Genomic DNA, 24,457 nt, shown 5'->3' with positions numbered 1-24,457 from the left:
AAACCAAAATCAAGGTTGTGCTTTTTGTTACCAGAAGGCTCCATCCTGATGATATCACCCATTTCAGTTATCTGATACATTGAAGAATTCGAGTAAACACTGAAGTATGCAAAAGGTAATAAGGTATAGTCCAGAATTTTGACAACATACACAGTAAACATTCAGATTTCCTGAGCTCTGATATGCTTTGCAATGATCATATCGTAGCATCGAGTTAAGACTACATATATCTAGATAGTTGCACAAGAATGGTCAGGTAAACATCTTAAAAAGCTTCAGGGCAGCTGACTTCACACGACATGTCCAAGCCAACAGAGAAACAAAAACACAAATGGGCAGCTGATTTAACACGACATCCTTGACTTTGCATCTGAATTATCTGACAGCAAACTGCAGCTCACCTCAGTTATCAGCATCAACTAAGCCCAACATATAACAAGGTTCTGCAATATCAAGCTCCTAGCCACTCAATAAATAGAAACTGTGACGTCAGAAACTACTCAATATATACCAAAACACCATCCTAGAGCTAGGCTTGAACTTCAGAACGCATGTTATGCCCCAACCCTCTTCTTGAGCTCAGCGATGATCAATGGGAACTTCAGAAGCAACATTGCGTAACCATCGGTGAACATGACCTGTTTGAAATTAATCTCCACTGCAAAGAAGTCGATGCACTTGTTTTTCAACTCCTGACAATTGTATGTTTCGGCGAAACCTAAGATAGCTGCAACTGTATCTACCGACACTTTATCCCATAGCTTCTGGGCACAGATGATCTTCAGCCTGTCAAGCGCATACCGATCGGCTGCAACGAGTAGATTCTGAATCATCTCAGTGGAAGAGTCCTGATGCTCGTCTTGTGAGGGCAATTCATCTGTGTATATGAACCATAGCAAAGTTTTAAATGTTGCAGGTGTGATGTCGTGCAGCGTGATGGAGGACATTGTAGACTCGGCCATGGAACCGAATAGCTCTGCTTTGAAGACTGGTGAGCGGGCAGCAAGCACTGCTCGGTGAGCAGGGAATGTCTCATCGTCAATGATGAATGACACGTCTGCCCCATCAGTTTGATCTAGCAGGCGGCCAAGATGGGTTCCAATGTCTGAAGGCGGCACCAGAATAGGACTGTGGTCGGTGACCATGATGGTGCATACAAATGTGACGTGTCTCTCTATTAAGAATCTTTTCTCCAGATCAGGAACCACCATCAACAATCCCCAGTTGTCGTTGCCCTTTGTATCTCCACTGGCTTCAAAGGTTTGACATAACCATTGCATAGCCGGCTTAGATGGTGTGCCATCCCTACCCATCACGAAGGCCTCGAAGATGGCCCTGGCACTTCTGGATTTGCTCATGTGCCTGAGGTAGATAGAAATGCCCACGTCGTCGTCGCCAGAGAAAAACTCAATCCTCCAGAGGTGTCCCCCGGCAGAGACAACGTCGGAGAGGATGGGGTTGCCAATGGGAAGCTGCTTGATTTGCTCGTAGTAAACTCTGAACTGCACGGAAGAGCCTACAACAGTGGTTCGCGCCTCCGGCTCTGACATCTTGGCTCGCTTGCTTACTGAACAATTGCTATGCATTGCCGAAAACAATTAAGCTAAGCATAAAAAATACTACCACAAATTTGACAATGCTTCACGGCCTAGCGAATGGTTCGACCGGGCGAATCAAACAAAGTACAGGAGGGCACTCACTTGCTCGACAGCTGCCGTCCGTGGCGGCGGTTGGCCGGCTGGTGATGGCGATTGGTGCTGAGGCGCTTGCGGCCGCTCCACCGACCTCCCCCACGCGTCCAGGAACCTCCGCCGTACACCGGATGTCCGCCTCCTCTGCCTTGGCGCTGTTCGTCGTTCGCACTAGGGGCGCCGCCGCTCGCACCGAAACCCTTGAGCACAAAGCTGTTGTTTGCGGGCTTCCAACACGTCAGGTGCGTGAATGGGCCGCGGTAGGACCCATTGATCAGGTACGAATCTTTTCCCTTTTGCTGTTTTTTTTTTGTTAATATTTTCAGTTTTCCAAAATACGGAGTTACATTTTTTCAGAAGAAACGTTTTCGCGAGTTTTTTAAAATAGGAAAATTTTCAAATTTGAATAAATTTTAAAAATCTAAACATTATTATACCACCTTAACTTAATCTAAATATGCCCTCTCTTTAAAATAGTTTCCTTTTTGTTCACTGAAGAATTTTCAAGCAAATGTTACAAAAAGAAAGAATTGAACAAGCAAAAGAAACTAAAGCAAATTTGCCAGTGACAATCAAAGGAACCGATCCAGAGCAGCAGAGGACACTCACTGGCTTCCTGTTGGCCTCCTGATGGTTGCGATCGGTGTTGATCAGGCGCCACCCGCCGCTCCTCCGACCTCCCGGCACCCGTCTCTGATCCTCCGCCGCTGCTCTGCCTGCCCGTCGCTGCTCGTCGCCTGCTCTCGTGATCGCCGCCCCTGGCAACTTGCTCCGCGCAAGATGGCGCCGAAACCCTTGAGCCAAGAACACTCGTCAATTTCCGTTGCTGTGCAGGCTTTGAAGATTTAGATCGATTCTCACGCGGGTGTGCGCAATATGGCGTTTAACCTAGCTAGCTGAGAGAAACTTGATCTGATCAGAAACCTAACTAGGTTGAACACACGTTGGCGATAAATTTTCCGTTTTGCCTACAACTTATACTTTTATCTTTACTCTCAAACTGCAAAGGCAATAACTATACAGAGGATTCGCCCAACACGAGGCTACCCGTATGCGATGCAAACACCCTAGTCCCGCAGTCCGGTTTGGTGGTTTACAAACTCACGTGTCACTGTGTCAGCACTCTATTAATTAAACAGAATCTGAACTAGCTCTAGTCCGGTTTGGAGTGGGACTCTTGACTTTTTGTGTACAGTGTGTAGGACTCTTGAAGTCTAACTCCTAATGCACAGTTCCAAACCAAAGTGTGCCTTTTCCCTAGAGTATGTACGTACGTACCATCTTTCAGAAATCAGAAATCAGTCTCCTTTTCCTAACCATCCGTTTAGAAGATCTCCAGCATAATTGCCAAATTTAGCGACCGAAACCAATTTTTGGTAGAGGAGAGAAGGTTCCCAAAATTAGGTGATTTCGAGTAATTATTTTGAATCCGAGGGGGTACCGAAAACTGGACACCCATATCTTATGGGATTTGTACAAACTGTGTTTTCATTTTGTCGTTATATTTGTATGTGTAATCTGCCAAAGGGCTTGTAGTGACCCAAGTTGACCTTGTAGGCTTTGTGTGTAGGGGTCCTTACTCGTCTTTTGATAAAACGCATATCCATTTGGGGCTGGTTTCAGAGTGGAGCACTGAGTTTCACAGTGCCGCTTTCTATTTCGAACGGCGAGCTTCTAATCAAGAAGCTCACAATCTGGCTAGATTCTCTCTGTCTAATAGCTTTGGCCGCTTTCTTTGGCCAATTAATCAACCTGATGATGTGGATATCCCTGTAATATTTGAGTTTTAAATAAATAGGAAACTATTGCTAAAAATAAAAAATTAGGGCTGGTTCCTTTTTCATTTGTGGGTCGTAATATGGCTGTTTTTCTTCTTTTTTCATCATAGAAATAGTATGACTTGGGGTTGATGGTAACTAGTAAGAAGCGCGGGCGAGAGGGAGCCAACCCTAGCGCCGCCGCCCGCCCTTCCTTCTCCTCCCCCTCCCCTCCGCCGCCGCCGGGCGTTGCTCGTGCGATGCCGGCTGCGGCGGCCGGCCATTTCCCGCGCGCGTGGCAAGGAGGCGCGGCGCTCGGCGCCCGTGGCGGTGTCCCTAGGCTAGGTGCTGGTCCGGCGCGGTCGGGTGGCTCTCGAAGCGGAGTTGTTGCTCCTTGGCGGCGGGGCAGCGAGGTGGCTTGGCGGCAGATGGCCGGTCGCTGGCGGGCGGCTGGCCGTGCCCTCTCGGCCCAGATCTGGGCCCTCTGGGCCCCATCTGGGTCAGGGTGGGCGGCCTCAGGCCCGGGTGCTGCTCCCTGGAGGCAGACGTGGGGCGTCGGCGGGGATGGGTGGTGGCGGCGCTGCTCGCCGGCCAGCTGCAGCGTGGCGGCGGAAACTTTACGGGCCTGGCCGGGCCAGTAGGGGCTCGGTGTGTTTCTGCTGGCACGTCCGGTCTGCTACCGCGATGGCGGTGGAGGATGTTCCCTCCCGCGTGGCGGCGGTGCTGCTTCCCCTAACCCTGTTGTGCCCTTCCTCCCCTCGAGGCCTCGTGTCTGGGACCACAGTGCGATGGCGAGGATGGCTTCTTGATCGTGGTGGCGCATGCTGGTTGGTGGCAGTTGGATGGAGCACTTCGAGTTGTCTGAGGTGATGGTGGTTTGGGGATCGGGAGAAATCCCTGTCGGCTTGTTCGACGCCGACGCGGCGACGCCTACAGGTGTCATCTTTCCTTCCTGAAGGGCGTCGGGGGTACCCCTACCCTATCCTCTCCACATACGGGGGGAAACCCTAGGATGAGTCCGGGCAGCAGCGGCGACATCGTCGCCTCCTTGTTGAAGGTGTTGCTTCATATGCGATGACTCGATGTGCTAGGAAGCGGTGGGACTTCCCGAGGGCGCAGCGATTGCGGGCTATCTTCGTTTTCGTCAATCTATCGGTGTCGGCATTAGTTTCTTTTATATTTTCTCTCTTCTTTCTTTTGGACTTGATGTGCTGTTTGCCCCAGCGGTGATTGCTATCTTGTATCGGTTGGTTGCTATATTAATATAGCGGGGCGAAAGCCTATTTCGAGGAAATGGTATGACTTCATTTTTTGTATATTTTATTTTACAATTCCAATTAGGGAAAAAAGACTCAGTTGCAATTAGAAAAATCTCAAGTGTAACCTCACATGTAACTAAAAGAACCCAGTTGGAACTCGACTTGAAACGAAAAAATCTCAGTTGTAACTCCACTTATAACTCAGGTCATGATTAGTGACGATAGCAAAGTTTGTTTAGAAAAAAGAAAATTTCCTGATGGAAAATAAACTTTGTTTGTTTTTTTTCCACATGATAGGTGCAATCAGGATATCACTGATCTCAGTACTCGGTACCAGATGAATCGAGTAATTAAAGTACAGAAGGCATACTCCAGAACTTTGTCGACCAACTCTGACTTGCTTTGCACTGATCATATATAGTACGTACCCATGGAGCTCAGACTACAGATAATTAGATAGTTATGCACCTGCATTAGCAAAAGCGAAAATCCTGCAAGCTTCAGGACACGACATGCTCAGACCAACACAAAGATAAAAACAAAAATGAGCTACTGATTTAACAGGGCGTCCTTAACTTTGCATCTAAGTCATCTAACAACATGCTCCACCTGACCTCAATTATCCCTATCAGTACTTGGTAGCAACTGAGCCCAACACATAACAAGATTCTGCAATATCATGCTCCCAAACAAAGCCAACAGAGATTGTATGCTTCAGAAGATCCCTCGGGCTGCTACTCCGTGTCATCCATGTACAAGAAACTGTCCGAGGGAGCTTCTGTTGCGCATGCTAGGGATGTGTGGGCAGCCAAACTCCCGCTTAAGATTCGCATCTTCACCTGGCAGTTGATACTTGATCGCCTCCCATCTAGCCAGTTGGTGGCCTCCAGGTTTGGCCCGGCAACTGGGAGATGTGCCCTCTGTGATGCGCCAGAAGACGCAAATCATATTTTCTTCACCTGTTCGCTCGCTAGATTTATGTGGAGTGTGGCAAGGCAGCTCCTCGAATGTCGCTGGTCCCCTACCTCTTTTGCCCAGTTTTTTGCCATCGTCTCCAGTTTTTCGGGCCGTCCGCGCCGTCTTATTTGGACCCTTTTTGCGGCGCAAAGCTGGGCGCTTTGGCAAGTTCGCAACAAGCACGTTTTTGAATCTAGGGTGATTTCTAAACCTGCTAACCTTCTTTATAAAACTGTCGTGTTCTTGCAGCTGTGGACGCCTCTCGCAAAGCCCCAAGACAGAGCAAACCTGTTGGAGATGGCAAGGCAATTAAGACTTTTGCACGCGGACGTGGTGGCAAGTGACCAGCAAGGATCTCCGATGGCGCAGGCGCACGCGACTCCTCTTGACGTGGCGCCATGACTTTGGCTGGATCGCCCCTATTTCGTTTTCTTGCTTTGCTGTTAGCTTGTTCCTTCGGCTAAGCTGTATGCCGCAGCATTGTAACCATTCTATGTTTCAAACCTCGAGGGCTTTATTAATTTAAAGTCGGGCACTAGATGCCTTTTATCTAAAAAAATATACCAACACCATACTAGAGCTAGGCTTGAACTTCAAACCCGTGTTATGCCCTAACCCTCTTTTTGAGCTCAGCGGCAACCAATGGAAATTTTATAACCAATGCTACATAACCATCAGTGAATACAGCCTGCTTGAAATTTTCCTCCAGCACAAAGAACTCAATGCACTTGTTCTTCAACTCGTGGCAGTTGTACGTTTCTGCACAAGCTAAGATAGTTGCAACTGTATCTACTGACACTTTATCCCATAACTTTTGGGCACAGATAAACTTCAATCGGTCAAGTGCATAACAATCAGCTGCAGCGAGTAGATTCTGAATCATCTCAATGGAAGAGTCCTCAAGGTCATCTTTTGCAGGCAATTCATCCGTGTATATAAACTGAAGTATAACTTTGAATGTTGCAGGTGTGATGTCGTGCAGTGTGATGGACGACATGGTAGCCTCGGCCATGGAACCGAAGAGCTCTGCTCTGAAGACCGGTGATCGGGCAGCAAGAACCGCTCGGTGAGCAGGGAATGTCTCGTTATCAACGATGAATGACACATCTGTCCCGTCAGTGTGATCGAGCAGGCGGCCAAGATGGATCCCAATGTCTGAAGGAGGGACTGGAATAGGACTGTCATCCATGACTACAATGGTGCATACAAATGTGACGTGCCTCTCTATTAGAAATTTTTTCTCCACATCGGTAACCTTCTGGAACCGAGTCCATCCCCAGGAGTCCTGGGGCCCTTCATCTCCGTCGATTGCAAATGTTTCACATATGCGTCGCCCGTAAGATGTAGATGGTTCGCCGTCCCTACCAATCATGAAGGCCTCGACAATGGCCCTGACGCTTCTAGATCGGCTCGTGCGGCTGAAGAAGATAGAAACATACTCGCCATTGTCGGCCTCATCATAACCACGCGGGAAGCACTCGACCCTCCAGAGGTGTCCCCCGACAGAGACTACGTCGGAGTGGACAGCCTCCCTGATGGGAAGCTTGTTGTTTTGCTCGTAGTCTACTCTGAATTGGAAGACAGAACAGCCTACAATAGTGGTCGGCTCCGCCATCTTGGCTCGCTTGCTCACTGAGCAATTGTTAAGCAAATGTAAGAAAGAATTACCGCAACAATTGTTAAGGAGAAAAATACACCAAAATTTATAATGCTTCAGGAGATAGCGAATGATTCGACCCGGCGAATCGAACAAGAGTACAGAAGGGCACTCACTGGCTCGACAGATGCCGGTGGTGGCGGCGGTTGGCTTGCTGGTGGTGGCGGCGGTTGGCTTGCTGTTGGTGGCGATTGGTGCTGAAGCGCCGCCTGCCGCTACTCCTACCTCCCCGCACCCGTCCAGAAACCTCCGTCGTACGCCGTGCGTCCGCCTCCTCTGCCCTGGCGCTGCTCGTCGTCTGCACTTGTAGAGTTGTAGCGCCGCCCCTTGAAGCGGAACCCTTGAGCCTAGAACTGCTCTTTCGCGGGCTACCGATACGGGCCGTACCAGGGGTGCATCAACTGATCCGACCTCTAGGCAAACTCGATCGGTACTTCCAAGCCCAAATACACTTTTGTATTTCAAATAATTATAAAATTTATTCCATAAATACATGCACGTGTTTTGAATACTGATGTGATGATTTGTTTAAAAAAATGTGTTGTATTTTGAGTTACAGAAAAAAATTATTGTTATGTACAAGGTAGGAAAAGTCATATTTTTTATCAGAAATCTATCTATTTTATATAGCTCAAAATACAACATATGTTTCCCCAAAATTATAACATTCATTAAGAATGAGTATATGTATGTGCATATTTAATTCTAGATTTTTAAAATCATAGAAATATGTTTTTAATTTTTTTAAAAAACTAGGAGCACTTGTGCTCATATGCCAAAAGCGCTTTTCGAGATAAGGAAGATGTAAAACTAGTTTAGAAAACCGCTGAAAAATTAGTTACAAACTTTTACAGGAAATGTATTACATGGATAGATGTTCAATGGGTATTTGAAATGTCAAAAAGGTCCTCGTGAGTTTGCCACCGCCTCTAGATCTAGGTGTGGGCATAAAAACCGATAATCGAAAACCAAAACCGAAAAGACCGAGACCAAACCCAAATAGACCGAGACCGAAAAGACCAATCAACAAATTGGTTAGAAAAAATTCAGATCAAATTTAAATCGGCCAATTTAGTCATTAGTTCCTAACAACCGAATAGATCGAACTGATCGAGCTATAAGTGTGACCACCCCAAACTCCATAATTGTGTGATGTGAATGAATTGTGGTATTGATGTATGCCAATCAAACACCATAGCATGGATTTTATTTTTGTTTGGTATTGGTGAACATTTATTTTTTCCAATTAATAAAATATATGCATTGCAAAAAATTACAAAACTAAGCTAAAATACTGCAATTTTTTACTAAATATTGTCTACTTTTTGTGTTGACTACATCGACCATACTTTTGGTTCATGACCGAACCTGAATCTGAATTATTGAGTACCCGAATTTGTCGGTAGTAAAAGTGACGAGTATATTTTAATCTTCATTTTAGATGGCTAAATTTAAAATAGACCGAAATACGAAGATTGAATTGTCGACCATGACCGAGCGTCCACCCCTACTATCTAGATCCAATGAATGCAGTTTGTTGGCACACAGGGTCTAATATAGTCTGCAAACTTTTTACCTAGGAGTACTCAAAATCCACGAACCATTAGCTTAGAGTATCCAAAATAACCCAAACACAAATTATTTAAGCAAATCCACATAACTTTCAAATAATACAAAAAATGTGGGCCAAGGTTCACGTTCTGTTTTTGCCCCTCTCTTTTATTGCTTCTGTAATGTTAGTATATGCCATGGTTGACCTCGAGGTCCATGTCATCCTCCGCTCTGGTTATCGCCGGACCAGATCCATGGGATCGCCGTTCTCTATAAGAGCAATTCCAATAGTATAGCCAACAGCTGGTTATAACAAGATGCCATATCATTTGTAGTCACCATATAGCTAACATGTACAATAGTTAGCTATAAGAATGAAGTACTTTACTAACATATGGCCCACCTCTCACTCTCACAAAGTGCATAGGAGCACGTGCAAGAGCTGGCTATTGCATAGTAGCCCACCTCCCTTCTCTCTGTAGGATAACGTTGCATAGAAAACAAAAATTTTCCTACCGCTGACACGCGATCCAAGCCAAGATGCAATCTAGAAGACGGTAGCAACGAGGGGGTATCGAGTCTCACCCTTGAAGAGATTCCAAAGCCTACAAGAGGAGGCTCTTGTTGCTGCGGTAGACGATCACTTGCCGCTTGCAAAAGCGCGTAGAAGATCTTGATCACGATCGGTTCCGGCGCCACGAACGTGCAGCACCTCCGTACTCGGTCACACGTTCGGTTGTTGATGAAGACGACGTCCACCTCCCCGTTCCAGCGGGCAGCGGAAGTAGTAGCTCCTCTTGAATCCGACAGCACGACGGCGTGGTGTCGGTGGCGGTGAAGAAGTCCGGCGGAGCTTCGCTAAGCTACGCGGGAGATATGGAGGAGAGGGGGCGGCTAGGGTTTGGGAGGGGGTGGCCGGCCACTTCAATGGGGCGGCCAGCTTGTGGTCTTGGGGTGGCCGGCCCCCTCCCCTTGGCCCCTCATTATATAGGTGGATTCCCAAGAGTTGGTCTCCAAGTCTTCGAATAAGACCCGAACCAAAAACCTCCCATAAAAAGGGGAAACCTAGCCCAACTAGGACTCCCACCAAAGGTGGGATTTCCACCTCCCATATGGGGGTGTGGCCGGCCCCTAAGGGGAGTCCACTTGGGACTCCTCCCCCACTAGGGTTGGCCGGCCATGGAGGTGGAGTCCCATGTGGACTCCACCTTCCTTGGTGGTTTCTTCCGGACTTTTCTAGAACCTTCTAGAACCTTCCATAGAACCTTCCGTGACATTTTAATTCACATAAAATGACATCCTATATATGAATCTTATTCTCCGGACCATTCCGGAACTCCTCGTGATGTCCGGGATCTCATCCGGGACTCCGAACAAATATTCGAACTCCATTCCATATTCAAGTACTACCATTTCAACATCCAACTTTAAGTGTGTCACCCTACGGTTCGTGAACTATGCGGACATGGTTGAGTACTCACTCCGACCAATAACCAATAGCGGGATCCGGAGATCCATAATGGCTCCCACATATTCAACGATGACATTAGTGATCGAATGAACCATTCACATACATTACCAATTCCCTTTGTCTCGCGATATTTTACTTGTCCGAGGTTTGATCTTCGGTATCACTCTATACCTTGTTCAACCTCGTCTCCTGACAAGTACTCTTTACTCGTACCGTGATATGTGGTCTCTTATGAACTCATTCATATGCTTGCAAGACATTTAGACGACATTCCACCGAGAGGGCCCGGAGTATATCTATCCGTCATCGGGATGGACAAATCCCACTCGTTGATCCATATGCCTCAACTCATACTTTCCGGATACTTAATCCCACCTTTATAGCCACCCATTTACGCAAGTGGTGTTTGGTGTAATCAAAGTACCTTTCCGGTATAAGTGATTTACATGATCTCATGGTCATAAGGACTAGGTAACTATGTATCGAAAGCTTATAGCAAATAACTTAATGACGAGATCTTATGCTACGCTTAATTGGGTGTGTCCATTATATCATTCATACAATGACATAACCTTGTTATTAATAACATCCAATGTTCATGATTATGAAACTAATCATCCATTAATCAACAAGCTAGTTTAAGAGGCATACTAGGGACTTCTTGTTTGTCTACATATCACACATGTACTAATGTTTCGGTTAATACAATTCTAGCATGATATATAAACATTTATCATAAACATAAAGATATAAATAATAACCACTTTATTATTGCCTCTAGGGCATATCTCCTTCAGTCTCCCACTTGCACTAGAGTCAATAATCTAGATTACATAGTAATATACCTAACACCATGGCATTCTGGTGTTGGTCATGCTTTGCCCTAGGGAGAGTTTTAGTTAACGGATCTGCTACATTCAGATCAGTGTGTACTTTGCAAATCTTTACTTCTCCATCTTCGATGTACTCGCGAATCGAGTGGTAACGCAGCTTGATATGCTTCAGCCTCTTGTGTGACCTTGGCTCTTGTGCATTGGCGATGGCACCCATGTTATCACAGTAAATGATTAATGGGTCCAATGCACTAGGAACCACACCGAGCTCTACAATGAACCTCTTCATCCATACCGCTTCTGATGAAGCCTCTGAAGCCGCTATGTACTCTGATTCTATTGAAGACTTCGCCACCGTGCACTGCTTCGAGCTTGCCCGAGCTTATCTGCAAGCACCATTCAATATAAACACGTACCCGCATTGTGACTTAGAGTCATCAGGATCAGTGTTCCAACTTGCATCGGTGTAACCGTTTACAACAAGCTCTTGGTCACCTCCATAACAAAGAAACATATCCTTAGTTCTTTTCAAGTACTTCAGGATATTATTGACCGCTGTCCAGTGTTCCATTCCTGGATCACTTTGATATCTCGCTAGTCAAACTAACAGCATGTGCTATATCCGGTCTAGTACATAGCATGGCATACATGATAGATCCTATCGCCGAGGCATAGGGGATTTTACTCATCCTTTCTCTTTCTTCTGCCGTAGCCGGTCCTTGAGTCTTACTCAATACCTTGCCTGGTAACATAGGTAAGAACCCTTTCTTACTTTCGTCCATTCTAAACTTCTTTAGAATCTTGTCCAGATATGTACTCTGTGATAGCCCTATTAGGCGTCTTGATCTATCTCCATAAATCTTGATGCCTAATATATATGATGCTTCACCAAGGTCTTTCATTGAAAAACTATTATTCAAATAACCTTTAACATCGCTTAATAGTTCTATATCATTCCCGATCAATAATATGTCATCTACATATAATATCGGGAATGCTACGAGCTCCCACTCACTTTCTTGTAAATACAGGCCTCTCCATGACACTGTATAAACCCGAAGTCTTTGATCACTTTATCAAAACGTCGGTTCCAACTTCTTGATGCTTGCTTCAGTCCATAGATTGAACGCTGAAGTTTGCATACTTTGTCAGCATTTTTAGGATCGACAAAACCTTTGGGTTGTACCATATACAACTCTTCCTCAATATCTCCATTAAGGAACGCCGTTTTGACATCCATCCGCCAAATCTCATAATCGAAAAATGCAGCTATTGCTAACAAAATCCTCACAGATTTTAGCTTCGCTACAGGTGAGAAAGTCTCATCGTAGTCAACTCCTTGAATTTGTCGGAAACCCTTTGCGACAAGTCGAGCTTTATAGACAGTAATATTACCATCTGCATCTGTTTTTCTTTTGAAGATCCATTTATTCTCGACAGCCTTTCGGCTATCAGGTAAGTCTACCAAAGTCCATACTTTGTTATCATACATGGATCCCATTTCGGATTTCATGGCTTCTTGCCATTTGTTGGAATCTGGGCTCATCATTGCTTCTTCATACGTCGCAGGGTCCTCATCATTATTATCCACAATCATGACATTTAGACAAGGATCATACCAATCAGGAGTGGCACGTTCCCTTGTCGATCTGCGAGGTTCAGTAGTTTCCTCGTTCGAAGTTTCATGATCATTATCATTAGCTTCCTCTGTTGCCGATGTAAGCGGTACAGGTACAACTTCCGGTACTGCGCTACTCTGATCAACGAGTATAGATTCATCAATCTCATCGAGTTCTACTTTTCTTCCAGTCATTTCTTTAGTGAGAAATTCTTTCTCAAGAAAGGTTCCGTTCTTAGCAACAAAGATTTTGCCTTCGGATCTATGATAGAAAGTGTACCCTATAGTTTCCTTAGGGTATCCTATGAAGACGCATTTCTCCGCTTTGGGTTCTAGCTTGTCCGGTTGTAACTTCTTTACATAGGCTTCGCAACCCCAAACTATCGGGAACGACGACTTAGGTTTCTTATTAAACCATAATTCATACGGTGTCGTTTCTACGGATTTTGATGGTGCTCTATTTAAAGTGAATGTGGCTGTCTCTAATGCATAACTCCAAAATGATAACGGCAAATCGGTAAGAGACATCATAGAACGAACCATATCTAAGAGAGTTCGATTACGACGTTCGGACACACCGTTACGTTGAGGTGTTCCCGGCGGTGTCAATTGTGAAAGTATTCCGCATTTCTTTAAATGCATGCCAAACTCATAACTCAGATATTCACCTCCACGATCTGATCGTAGAAATTTAATCTTCTTGTTACGTTGATTTTCTACTTCACTTTGAAATTCCTTAAACTTCTCGAAAGTTTCGGATTTATGTTTCATGAAATAGATATACCCATATCTACTCAGATCATCTGTGAAGGTTAGAACATAACGATAACCACCGCGCGATGCTACGCTCATTGGTCCGCACACATCGGTATGTATGATTTCCAATAAGTCAGTAGCTCGCTCCATTATACCAGAAAATGGAGTCTTTGTCATTTTTCCCATTAGACATGCTTCGCATCTATCAAGTGACTCAAAGTCAAGTGATTCAAGTAATCCATCGAGTATGGAGTTTCTTCATGCGTTTCACTCCAATATGACCAAGACGACGAGTGCTACATATAAGTAGAATTATCATTCAGTTTAATTCGCTTAGCATCAATGTTATGTATATGCGTATCACTACTATCGAGATCTAATAGAAATAAGCCATTCTTTTGTGGTGCTCGACCATAAAAGATATTATTCATAAAAATAGAACAACCATTATTCTCAGACTTGAATGAATAACCGTCTTGCATTAAACAAGATCCAGATATAATGTTCATGCTCAACGCAGGTACATAATAGCAATTATTTAGGCTTAAAACTAATCCCGAAGGTAGATGTAGAGGAAGTGTGCCGACTGCGATCACATTGACCTTGGATCCGTTTCCAACGCGCATCGTCACTTCATCCTTCAACAGTTGTCGTTTATTCTTTAGTTCCTGTTTCGAGTTACAAATATGAGCAACCGAACCAGTATCAAATACCCAGGTACTAGAACGAGAACCAGTGAAATGAACATCTATAACATATATATCAGATATACCTTCCTTCTTCTTCTTGACAAGGCCGCTCTTCAGATCAACCAGATACTTGGAGCAATTACGCTTCCAGGTGTCCCTTCTCCTTGCGATAATAGCACTCAGCATCGGGCTTAGGGCCGTTCTTAGGTTTCATAGGAGGCGTGGCAGCTTTCTTGCCACCCTTCTTGAATTTTCCCTTAGACTTGCCCTGTTTCTTGAAACTGGTGGTCTTGTTGACCATCAACACTTGGTGCTCTTTCTTGATCTCAATCTCAGCAGCTTTTAGCATGCTAAAGAGTTCAGGTAACTCCTTGTTTATGTTCTGCATATTGTAGTTCATCACGAAGTTCTTGTAACTTGGTGGCAGTGATTGAAGGACACGATTAATCCCCAGTCTGTTAGGAATCACTATTCCCAAGTCACTGAGTTTCTTTGCATGCCCGGTCATGGCGAGCATGTGCTCACTAACGGAGCTGCCTTCTTCCATCATACAGCTGAAAAAATGTTTCGATGCTTCATAGCATTCCACGGCCGCATGAGTCTCGAATATAGCTTTCAGCTCATTCATCAACTCATGAGGATCGTGGTGCTCAAAACGTTTTTGAAGATCGGATTCCAGACCGCACAGGATGGCACACCGAACTTGAGAGTACCGAGTTTTCCGAGTTGCGTAAACAGCTTTTACTTCATCGGTTTCATCTTCTGCAGGAGGGTCACCTAGCGGTGCATCAAGCACAAATTGCAGATTTCCGCCGCAGAGGAAGATCCTCACATGACGGAACCAGTCGGTGAAGTTGCTACCGTTGCTCTTAAGTTTCTCTTTCTCTAGGAACCGATTAAAATTGATTGGGGACGCCATCTCTACAACATATATTTGCAATAGTTTAGACTAAGTTTATGACAAATTGAGTTCAAATTTTAATTCGACATAATTAAAAACCTAAGTGAACTCCCACTCAAAACAATATCCCTCGCATTGTCTTAGTGATCACACGAACCAAATCCACCACACCTAAACCCGATCATCACGAGAAAAGGTGTGATTTCAATGGCGAACACTCAAAGTGTTCATCATATCAACCATATGATTCATGCTCTACCTTTCGGTATCACGTGTTCCGAGACCATGTCTGTACATGCTAGGCTCGTCAAGGCCACCTTAGTATCCGCATGTGCAAAACTGTCTTGCACCCGTTGTATGTACTTATTGAATCTATCACATCCGATCATCACGTGATGCTTCGAAACGACAAGACTTGGTAACGGTGCTACTAAGGATGAACACTTTATTATCTTGAAATTTTAGTGAGGGATCATCTTATAATGCTACCGTCGCGATCTAAGCAAAATAAGATGCATAAAAGGATTAACATCACATGCAGTTCATATGTGATATGATATGGCCCTTTTTGTCTTTGCGCCTTTGATCTTCATCTCCAAAGCACGGACATGATCTCCATCATCTTCGGGCATGATCTCCATCATCATCGGTGTAGCGTCAAGGTCAATGGCGCCGTCTTCATGATTGTCCTCCATGTAGCAACTATTACAACTACTTTGAAATACTACTCAACATGAAATTTAAAGACAACCATAAGGCTCCTGCCGGTTGCCACAATACAATAATGATCATCTCATACATATTCATCATCATATTATGGCCATATCACATCACCAAACCCCTGCAAAAACAAGTTAGACGTCTCTAATTTGGTTTGCATATTTTACGTGGTTTAGGGTTTTCGAGATTGATCTAATCTACCTACGAACATGAACCACAACGTTGATACTAATGTTTTCGATAGAAGAGTAAATTGAATCTTCACTATAGTAGGAGAGACGAGACACCCGCAAAGCCTCTTATGCAATACAAGTTGCATGTCGAACGAGGAACAAGTCTCATGAACGCGGTCATGTAAAGTTAGTCCGAGCCGCTTCATCCCACTATGCCACAAAGATGCAAAGTACTCAAACTAAAGATAACAAGAGCATCAACGCCCACAAACCATTGTGTTCTACTCGTGCAACCATCTATGCATAGACACGGCTCTGATACCACGGTAGGATAACGTTGCATAGAAAACAAAAAATTTCCTACCGCGGACACGCAATCCAAGCCAAGATGCAATCTAGAAGACGGTAGCAACGAGGGGTATCGAGTCTCACCCTTGAAGAGATTCCAAAGCCTACAAGAGGAGGCTCTTGTTGCTGCGGTAGACGATCACTTGCCGCTTGCAAAAGCGCGTAGAAGATCTTGATCACGATCGGTTCCGGCGCCACGAACGGGCAGCACCTCCGTACTCGGTCACACGTTCGGTTGTTGATGAAGACTACGTCCACCTCCCCGTTCCAGCGGGCAGCGGAAGTAGTAGCTCCTCTTGAATCCGACAGCACGACGGCGTGGTGTCGGTGGCGGTGAAGAAGTCCGGCGGAGCTTCGCTAAGCTACGCGGGAGATATGGAGGAGAGGGGCGGCTAGGGTTTGGGAGGGGTGGCCGGCCACTTCAATGGGGCGGCCAGCTTGTGGTCTTGGGGTGGCCGGCCCCCTCCCCTTGGCCCCTCATTATATAGGTGGATTCCCAAGAGTTGGTCTCCAAGTCTTCGAATAAGACCCGAACCAGAAACCTCCCATAAAAAGGGGAAACCTAGCCCAACTAGGACTCCCACCAAAGGTGGGATTTCCACCTCCCATATGGGGGTGTGGCCGGCCCCCTAAGGGGGAGTCCACTTGGGACTCCTCCCCCACTAGGGTTGGCCGGCCATGGAGGTGGAGTCCCATGTGGACTCCACCTTCCTTGGTGGTTTCTTCCGGACTTTTCTAGAACCTTCCATAGAACCTTCCGTGACATTTTAATTCACATAAAATGACATCCTATATATGAATCTTATTCTCCGGACCATTCCGGAACTCCTCGTGATGTCCGGGATCTCATCCGGGACTCCGAACAAATATTCGAACTCCATTCCATATTCAAGTACTACCATTTCAACATCCAACTTTAAGTGTGTCACCCTACGGTTCGTGAACTATGCGGACATGGTTGAGTACTCACTCCGACCAATAACCAATAGCGGGATCCGGAGATCCATAATGGCTCCCACATATTCAACGATGACATTAGTGATCGAATGAACCATTCACATACATTACCAATTCCCTTTGTCTCGCGATATTTTACTTGTCCGAGGTTTGATCTTCGGTATCACTCTATACCTTGTTCAACCTCGTCTCTCGACAAGTACTCTTTACTCGTACCGTGATATGTGGTCTCTTATGAACTCATTCATATGCTTGCAAGACATTTAGACGACATTCCACCGAGAGGGCCCGGAGTATATCTATCCGTCATCGGGATGGACAAATCCCACTCGTTGATCCATATGCCTCAACTCATACTTTCCGGATACTTAATCCCACCTTTATAGCCACCCATTTACGCAGTGGTGTTTGGTGTAATCAAAGTACCTTTCCGGTATAAGTGATTTACATGATCTCATGGTCATAAGGACTAGGTAACTATGTATCGAAAGCTTATAGCAAATAACTTAATGACGAGATCTTATGCTACGCTTAATTGGGTGTGTCCATTATATCATTCATACAATGACATAACCTTGTTATTAATAACATCCAATGTTCATGATTATGAAACTAATCATCCATTAATCAACAAGCTAGTTTAAGAGGCATACTAGGGACTTCTTGTTTGTCTACATATCACACATGTACTAATGTTTCGGTTAATACAATTCTAGCATGATATATAAACATTTATCATAAACATAAAGATATAAATAATAACCACTTTATTATTGCCTCTAGGGCATATCTCCTTCACTCTCTCCTATTCTCTCTCCTCCAACTCATCTAAAATATATTATTTAATATCTTATAGTCAGTTGACTGGACTCTATTGTACTTGCTCTAAGAGCAACTTTAATAGTATAGTCGGTTGTTGGCTACAAGCAATATGCAATGTTATTTATAGTCAATATGTAGCCAATAAGTACAATAGTTAGCTATAAGATTGTACTACTTTCTCAATGGATGACACACTTTTCATTCACACAACTTGCCTAAGAGCACTTGCTAAAGCTAGCTCTTGCATAAGAGCTCATTTACATTCTCACTTCTTCTCTCTCCTCCAACTAGACACATATATGTTATTTTAATCTTGTACTCAGCTGACTATGACTTATTGTACTTGCTCTAAGACTATATTATACGTAATAGATGTATATGTCTCTAATAATCTATATTGTACACTTTTTTACCCTATATGAATGAAATAGCTACATTCTTATTAGGGTGTTGAGCAGCCCCAAAACTCTGTCTAATAATGGTATCACATTAGGTCGTTGATCCACGTTTTTCTGCTGCCGCCGTTGTCAAAGCGATGGCCTCCGCCGACAGTGCGCTCTCCACTTCCGCATCATCCTCCCTCGTCGCTGCTTCATCCTTCACGTAGTCGCAACCCCTCACCTGGGAGCATCCCCGGCCGCCACCTATGGTCACGCCAGTAGCTGATTCCCCGTTGATGCCGACTGCTGTGGTTGCCCCTACTGCTGATCTCGCGCCCCATGGTGCCCCGATGGCCGTTGCTGTCCATGGATACACGTAGCCGCTGCCTCCTTACGTGCCTCCAACGTATCCGTCGCCAGCATCTCCGGCATATGGCTCGTCTGCACCGATGACATATGACGCACACGCGGCCTATGGAACTCCTTCCGTCTACCCGCGCCACCAGCGCATCTGCCCATCGCCGTGCTACCGTCGTACGCCCCCACGCCGGTGCCTCCCCAACGCGCACGGCTTGGAACTCTAGGGTTTCATTGCCCTGTTTGGTTACGGGGCGTATGGGCCGGCCCTTGGCTCGCTGCCACACCTCTTGGGCCGCACCATGCTCTTGGGCCGTATGGCAGTCCCTGTTTGCTGCGATGTATGCCCATGTGTTACCTGCAATACATGTTGACCCTGCGCCACCCCCTAATGCACGCGTGGAGTATGCTACGGTCATCCTCAGCGGTGCGCATGCGCCCTTCTACTTCGCACATCCTATTCCGGTGAATCTTACGCCGAACAATTACCTGGTGTGGCGCGCACATGTGTTACCTCTCCTTGAGAGTCGTTACTTGGAGGGTTACGTCAACGGCACACTACCGTGTCCTTCGCTGCACCATCCGGCATACCATGCATGGGTGGCCCGGGATCAGTCGTCCTCTCCACCGTACAGTCCCCGCTCATGCGGGTGTGGCGTCGCTCATCCTCTTCACCGCCACGTCTCACAAGGCGTGGGCTGCTCTTCACACCAGCTTTGCGTCTTAGTCGCATGCGCGAGCACACGCTATTTGCACTGAGCTTGGCGAGGCGAATCTCCTCGACTGCACTATCACCAACTACTACAACATGGTCACGGGTCTGGTGAATACTCTTGCCTCCATTGGCCAGCCTCTTCGCCCCACAGACTTCCATCTCCTACCTTCTTAATAGGTTAGATGACGACTACGACACCCTTGTAGCGAACATACACGGTCGCGACACTCCTATTCAGCCGCACAAGCTGTACTCGCTCCTCCTCGCGAAGGAACAATGCATCGAGGCTAGCGGTGCTACCCTAGGCTTCTCCTTCGTCAACACCGCCTCGCGCGAAAAACTGGAAAAAACCGGCACCATACAAGCCGCCGCACAGGAGTGGCAAGCCAAACCCCGCGACCTCACCATCGCGTCCGGCACCCAACGCCCCATGGGCGGAGATCGCCCCCCGCGTCTGCTGCCCATCCTGCGGCACCCAGGTTCCTTTGCAGCTCTGTGGTCTCGAGGATCACATCGACTACAAGCTGCCGCACATGGGTGGCAATCTGGCAAGCCAAACCCCGTGTCCGCGCCCAACACCCAACGCCCCATGGGTAGAGTTCACCCCCGCGCCTAATCGGCACCTAGGGTTTCTCAGGATCACATCAACTCTCGTTGCCGGCACCTAGGGTTTCTCGAGGATCACATCAACTCTCGTTGCCATCGCCGCTTCAAGCATGACTTATTGGGTGTTAGTAATAATGGAAAAGGCAATGAAAAACAAGCTGCTTTAGAGCATGGACACACTCCTTCGTCTCGTGTTGATGCTTCATACCTGACGAGTGATATGGGCGGAGCTACCAATCACCTGACGAGTGCGAAAATGCAATGGTGCTTATGAAATGGGGGCAGTTGATATCACAACCGTTCACATGCATAGGAATGCTCATCTGTGGGGTCTGCCAGCTCACCCACTCATTGCAAAAGATTCTCTTCTTGAAATACACTACTAATTTTAAAATGAGTATAACTTTCGCATAATAAATGTAAATGAGATTTTGTTTGCGAACTCTTCAAAATAAGTCTAATATTTAATTTTTAAAAATGGATTTCATGAACTGTATCTATAGAATCCTCTATTGTCTGCGCATGTAGTCCGTATACCATGTTCATGTAGTCCTGCCAAAAGTACTGCTGAATTCATAAAGTTCTTAAAGTTCTTGTCAATTTTTCATATGGTACATGCAGTAATATCAAAGTACTGTTGCTTTTACACACGTGACAGCTGTAGATTTCTTTTTCACATGCGGTCATGTTAGACCGAATCTCGATGAACATACTATAAACAAGGGCTGTGATATCAACCGCGCCCCAATTCATAAGCACAATCTGCGCGACGAGTGATATGGGCAAGCTCAGGTATGCACATCTCACATATTGGCCAGCTTCCTTCTTACTCATACTTCATAACAGTTGCATCTCACATACAGTATTAAACAACAATATTGCCAAAAAAAAACGGTAGAGCAGTATTTGCGGTAGAAGAGACTACGGACGCTACGTGTGTACACATACACAAACTCGCCGAAACCCACACACCACTTCAGGTTCCATCACGCCACAACACAACACTCATAGAAGCATCATCATCTCTGTCTCCCTCCGTCTCTCTACATCATCTTGTAGTTCATGACGGCGAGGAGCACGGCCCAGACCGCGCAGGGCATGGCGAGATCTCCGGCGACAGGGTTCACACGGCCGAACCCGCGGACGCACGCGGCGGCGCCTGCGGCCATGGCTGCGCAGCACGCCATCCCGGCCCACCCGGCCCCGAGCCTCAGCGCCAGGGCCGGCCACGCCGCGGCCGCCAGGAGCTGCGCCGCGAACGGCGCCAGCGTCGCGCCGGGCATCCCGTGGAGGCCGCCCTCGGCCCACACCATCCACGCCGCCAGCGCCATCACGGCCTCCGCGGCCACCGACCCGGCGCGCGCGATCGCCACCATGGCCGCGGACGGCGCCCTGGTGTCGTCCGTCGACGAGCCCGGGCCGGACACGTAGAAGGCGACCGCGGTGAGCGCGGCCGAGAACGTCACGGCGACGACGAGCGAGCGGAGGCCACGCTTGGCGCGGCCCAGCTTCCTCTTCGGGTCCCGGCTGGTCGCGCCGCCGGGAACGGGCATCCGCGCCGGCGTGTCGTCGACCGGCCTATAGGCGCGGTGGGTGAGGCCTGTATCCTGGACGGGGGCGGTGGCGGTGGCCTCCATGGATGATGATGGCTTTGCCTCGGTTACTTGGATCGGAGATTTTCTTGATTTCTCTCGAGCTTCTGGGGAATGAATTCGCGAGCGTGATGTGGAGGATGCGATCGCGACGAGAGGTTATGTACGCGCGAGGCTCGCTCGGGCAGGGACACGTGTGGAGAGGAGGTGCCGCGTGGCCAAGGGGCTGAGTAATCTATCCATTGTTTCCGGCCAGGTGATTGAGGAGCTTCTGGAGCGGAGGTGACTAGGACATCTACTGATCTACTCGACCATCGTCTCTTCTTCTTAGGCCTTCTCTCTTTTTTAAGAATCAGATGGTTTTTGACTCGTTTGTTCTTTTCGCTTCAGAATTGTTGCTGTCACCGACCATATGCCGCGTCGTGTCAATTTCGAGGCTATCTATTTGAAACTCACCACACGCTCATGAATAATGCATATATTTACCTCTTTGAAAGTATACCCTGCCCAAAAAAATGTTTAGACATGTACGGTCAAGAATGTGTTCTTGCGAACCTACCCTCTTCGTTAGGGTTTCTTGGCTCCGGAGGCGATCTTTGTCGCTGCCGTTAGATTCTTCCAATTCTGTATCCGATCCAACTCGGATCTGCTCTACAATACCCCAATCCCTATCCGCTTTCTATCCCCTCTCAATCTACGCAAGTCTCGCCCCTAACCCTTTGGCCTAGGGCTCCTGAGACACGGCGACATGGCGACGAGTTCGAAAGCCGGAGGCTCCAGCCTAGCGAAGGGATCGGACTCTGAGATCGACCTGCTCAAGCACCTGGATCTACGTGATGATGAGCTAGATGATGTGGTAATCGGAGCAGATGCGGTTAAGGAGTTTCAAAAGGCTCGCTGGATGGCGATCGACAAGGTTCACACTAAGAGATCTTTCAGCGCTGAGGCTCTGTTTGGGAAGATGGAAGCAATCTGGAACCTATCCAGAGATCCAATCTGCAGGGAGGCAGGTGAGAACATGTTCATGTTTCAGATGCACTATCTAGGTGATTGGAAGAAAGTCGTCCATCAGGGGCCTTGGACGTTCCGAGGATGGGCTATGCTCATCGAGGATTATGATGGCCGGGAAGATCCTGCAAAAGTCTCCTTTGGAGGGTTGTTTATATGGGCTCAAATTTATGGTATACCGGAGTTATACCGGAAGGTACATGTTTTTGATGACCTGGCTCGTTGCATTGGTAAAACGAAAGAGGTTCAGATGTCTCCAAAGCTGTTCTACAAAGGGAACTATGTCAGACTCCGGGTGCTTGTTGAGGTGTAGAATCCTCTAACACACATTGTCTCTCTCAATATGGAAGGTGAGCGCAAAAAGAGACTTCTGGTCAAATACGAAAAATTCCTTTCTTTTGCAAGCATTGTGGTTTGATGGGGCATAATCATGAAGAGTGTGGTGATGGTGTCTGGACTAAGAAGTAACTGCAGTACGACGACTTCATGCTCGCAACTCGGCATGCAAACCTGCAGGCTATAGAACCTCGTTCTTTCAATCCGCGTGGCCGAGGAGGACGATTTGGCAGGGACGCTGCATCTGGTACCTGTAAGCGTTCGTCTCAGGAAGCCTCGCTTGACGAAGAGGATGAACTTATGGACTCAGCGTCTAGTCCGTTGAAACAGGTGCCCATGGAAACTTCTGTGGAAGATGATCTGGGTGCCAGAAAGGCTCTGAACTTTGACACTGCTACAGAGAAAGGGTTGGCCTTGACCAATCCGTAAGCATCAGCAAATTCCGAAGAAATTCCACCACCTCCCCCTTCATACACCAACCCTCGTGACCGCACGAAGATGCGGAAGACTTCAGAAAATAATGACTTGGCAACATCGGCGGACTCCTCCGAGGAGGACCGCCAAGCCCAATGACGACATTAGGCTAGAACAGTCGGGGTATGGGGCCGCCTGCGACTGTTCAAGAACTCGTCTATTTGGTGCAGACGTATAAGCCCTGCTTAGTCTTTATTTGCGAGACTAGGCAAAGTAAAGAAAGAGTTGAAAATCTCAGGTCTAGGATTGGCATGAAGTATTGCTTTCAGGTACAAGGTGATGGTAAAGGCGGTGGCATTGCTCTCTACTGGACGGAGGATGTTACTGTTGATCTCCTATCCTTCAGTAAACGCCATATTGACGTCCACATCAGTGGTGGCCCTTACGATCATATGTGGAGAGGAACTTTTATTTACGGGGAGCCGAAGGCAAGTGATCGTCATCACATGTGGACAAAGCTCCGACAAATAAAAGACAGCTCTGATGAGCCATGGTTGATACTTGGGGATTTTAACGGAGCTATGTGGCAAGAGGAGCACTTCTCCCAAACTGCTCGCTCGGAACGCCTTATGATGGATTTCCGCGAGGTCCTATTGCACTGTGATCTATACGATATTGGTTTTGTCGGAACTCCATGGACTTTTGACAATGGGATTTCTATTTTCGTGCCCTCAGGTCCTTAGTTGTACTCAGTTTTCCCCAGCTCCTTAGTTTTTCCTCAGTTTTCCCCAAGCCCATGTTTGAAACCCGCAGAAGCAGCTCAGACGGTAGGATTCACGTTTAGTTGACCGTTCTGTCACGTGTGGGGCCGCGTCGCGTGGGGCTGGTA

At 46.8% G+C, this 24,457-nt stretch overlaps 3 protein-coding genes across 3 annotated transcripts; all 3 read right to left on the bottom strand.

The window, feature by feature from the left end:
- Nucleotides 1-554: 554 nt before the first annotated feature.
- LOC124707926 (BTB/POZ and MATH domain-containing protein 2-like) lies at nucleotides 555-1,550 on the bottom strand. Its single transcript, XM_047239610.1, has one exon. The coding sequence runs from the start codon at nucleotides 1,548-1,550 to the stop codon at nucleotides 555-557; it is 996 nt and encodes a 331-aa protein (XP_047095566.1).
- A 4,718-nt stretch (nucleotides 1,551-6,268) lies between these two features.
- Nucleotides 6,269-7,279, bottom strand: LOC124707551 (BTB/POZ and MATH domain-containing protein 1-like). The gene has a single exon (XM_047239212.1). The coding sequence runs from the start codon at nucleotides 7,277-7,279 to the stop codon at nucleotides 6,269-6,271; it is 1,011 nt and encodes a 336-aa protein (XP_047095168.1).
- A 13,894-nt stretch (nucleotides 7,280-21,173) lies between these two features.
- LOC124646713 (translocator protein homolog) lies at nucleotides 21,174-21,855 on the bottom strand. Its single transcript, XM_047186791.1, has one exon. The coding sequence runs from the start codon at nucleotides 21,853-21,855 to the stop codon at nucleotides 21,262-21,264; it is 594 nt and encodes a 197-aa protein (XP_047042747.1). The 3' UTR covers nucleotides 21,174-21,261.
- Nucleotides 21,856-24,457: the final 2,602 nt, after the last annotated feature.

The sequence above is a fragment of the Lolium rigidum genome, chromosome 4 (genome assembly GCF_022539505.1).
Source record: "Lolium rigidum isolate FL_2022 chromosome 4, APGP_CSIRO_Lrig_0.1, whole genome shotgun sequence".
NCBI lineage: Eukaryota > Viridiplantae > Streptophyta > Magnoliopsida > Poales > Poaceae > Lolium > Lolium rigidum.
Note: the sequence above shows the minus strand (reverse complement) of the source record. Positions and strands in the feature narration are given on the sequence as shown.

What these genes read in the sequence shown, in the direction of transcription:
- LOC124707926 (XM_047239610.1), bottom strand. Translation starts at nt 1,550, where the DNA reads ATGTCAGAGCCGGAGGCGCGAACCACTGTTGTAGGCTCTTCCGTGCAG.
- LOC124707551 (XM_047239212.1), bottom strand. Translation starts at nt 7,279, where the DNA reads ATGGCGGAGCCGACCACTATTGTAGGCTGTTCTGTCTTCCAATTCAGA.
- LOC124646713 (XM_047186791.1), bottom strand. Translation starts at nt 21,855, where the DNA reads ATGGAGGCCACCGCCACCGCCCCCGTCCAGGATACAGGCCTCACCCAC.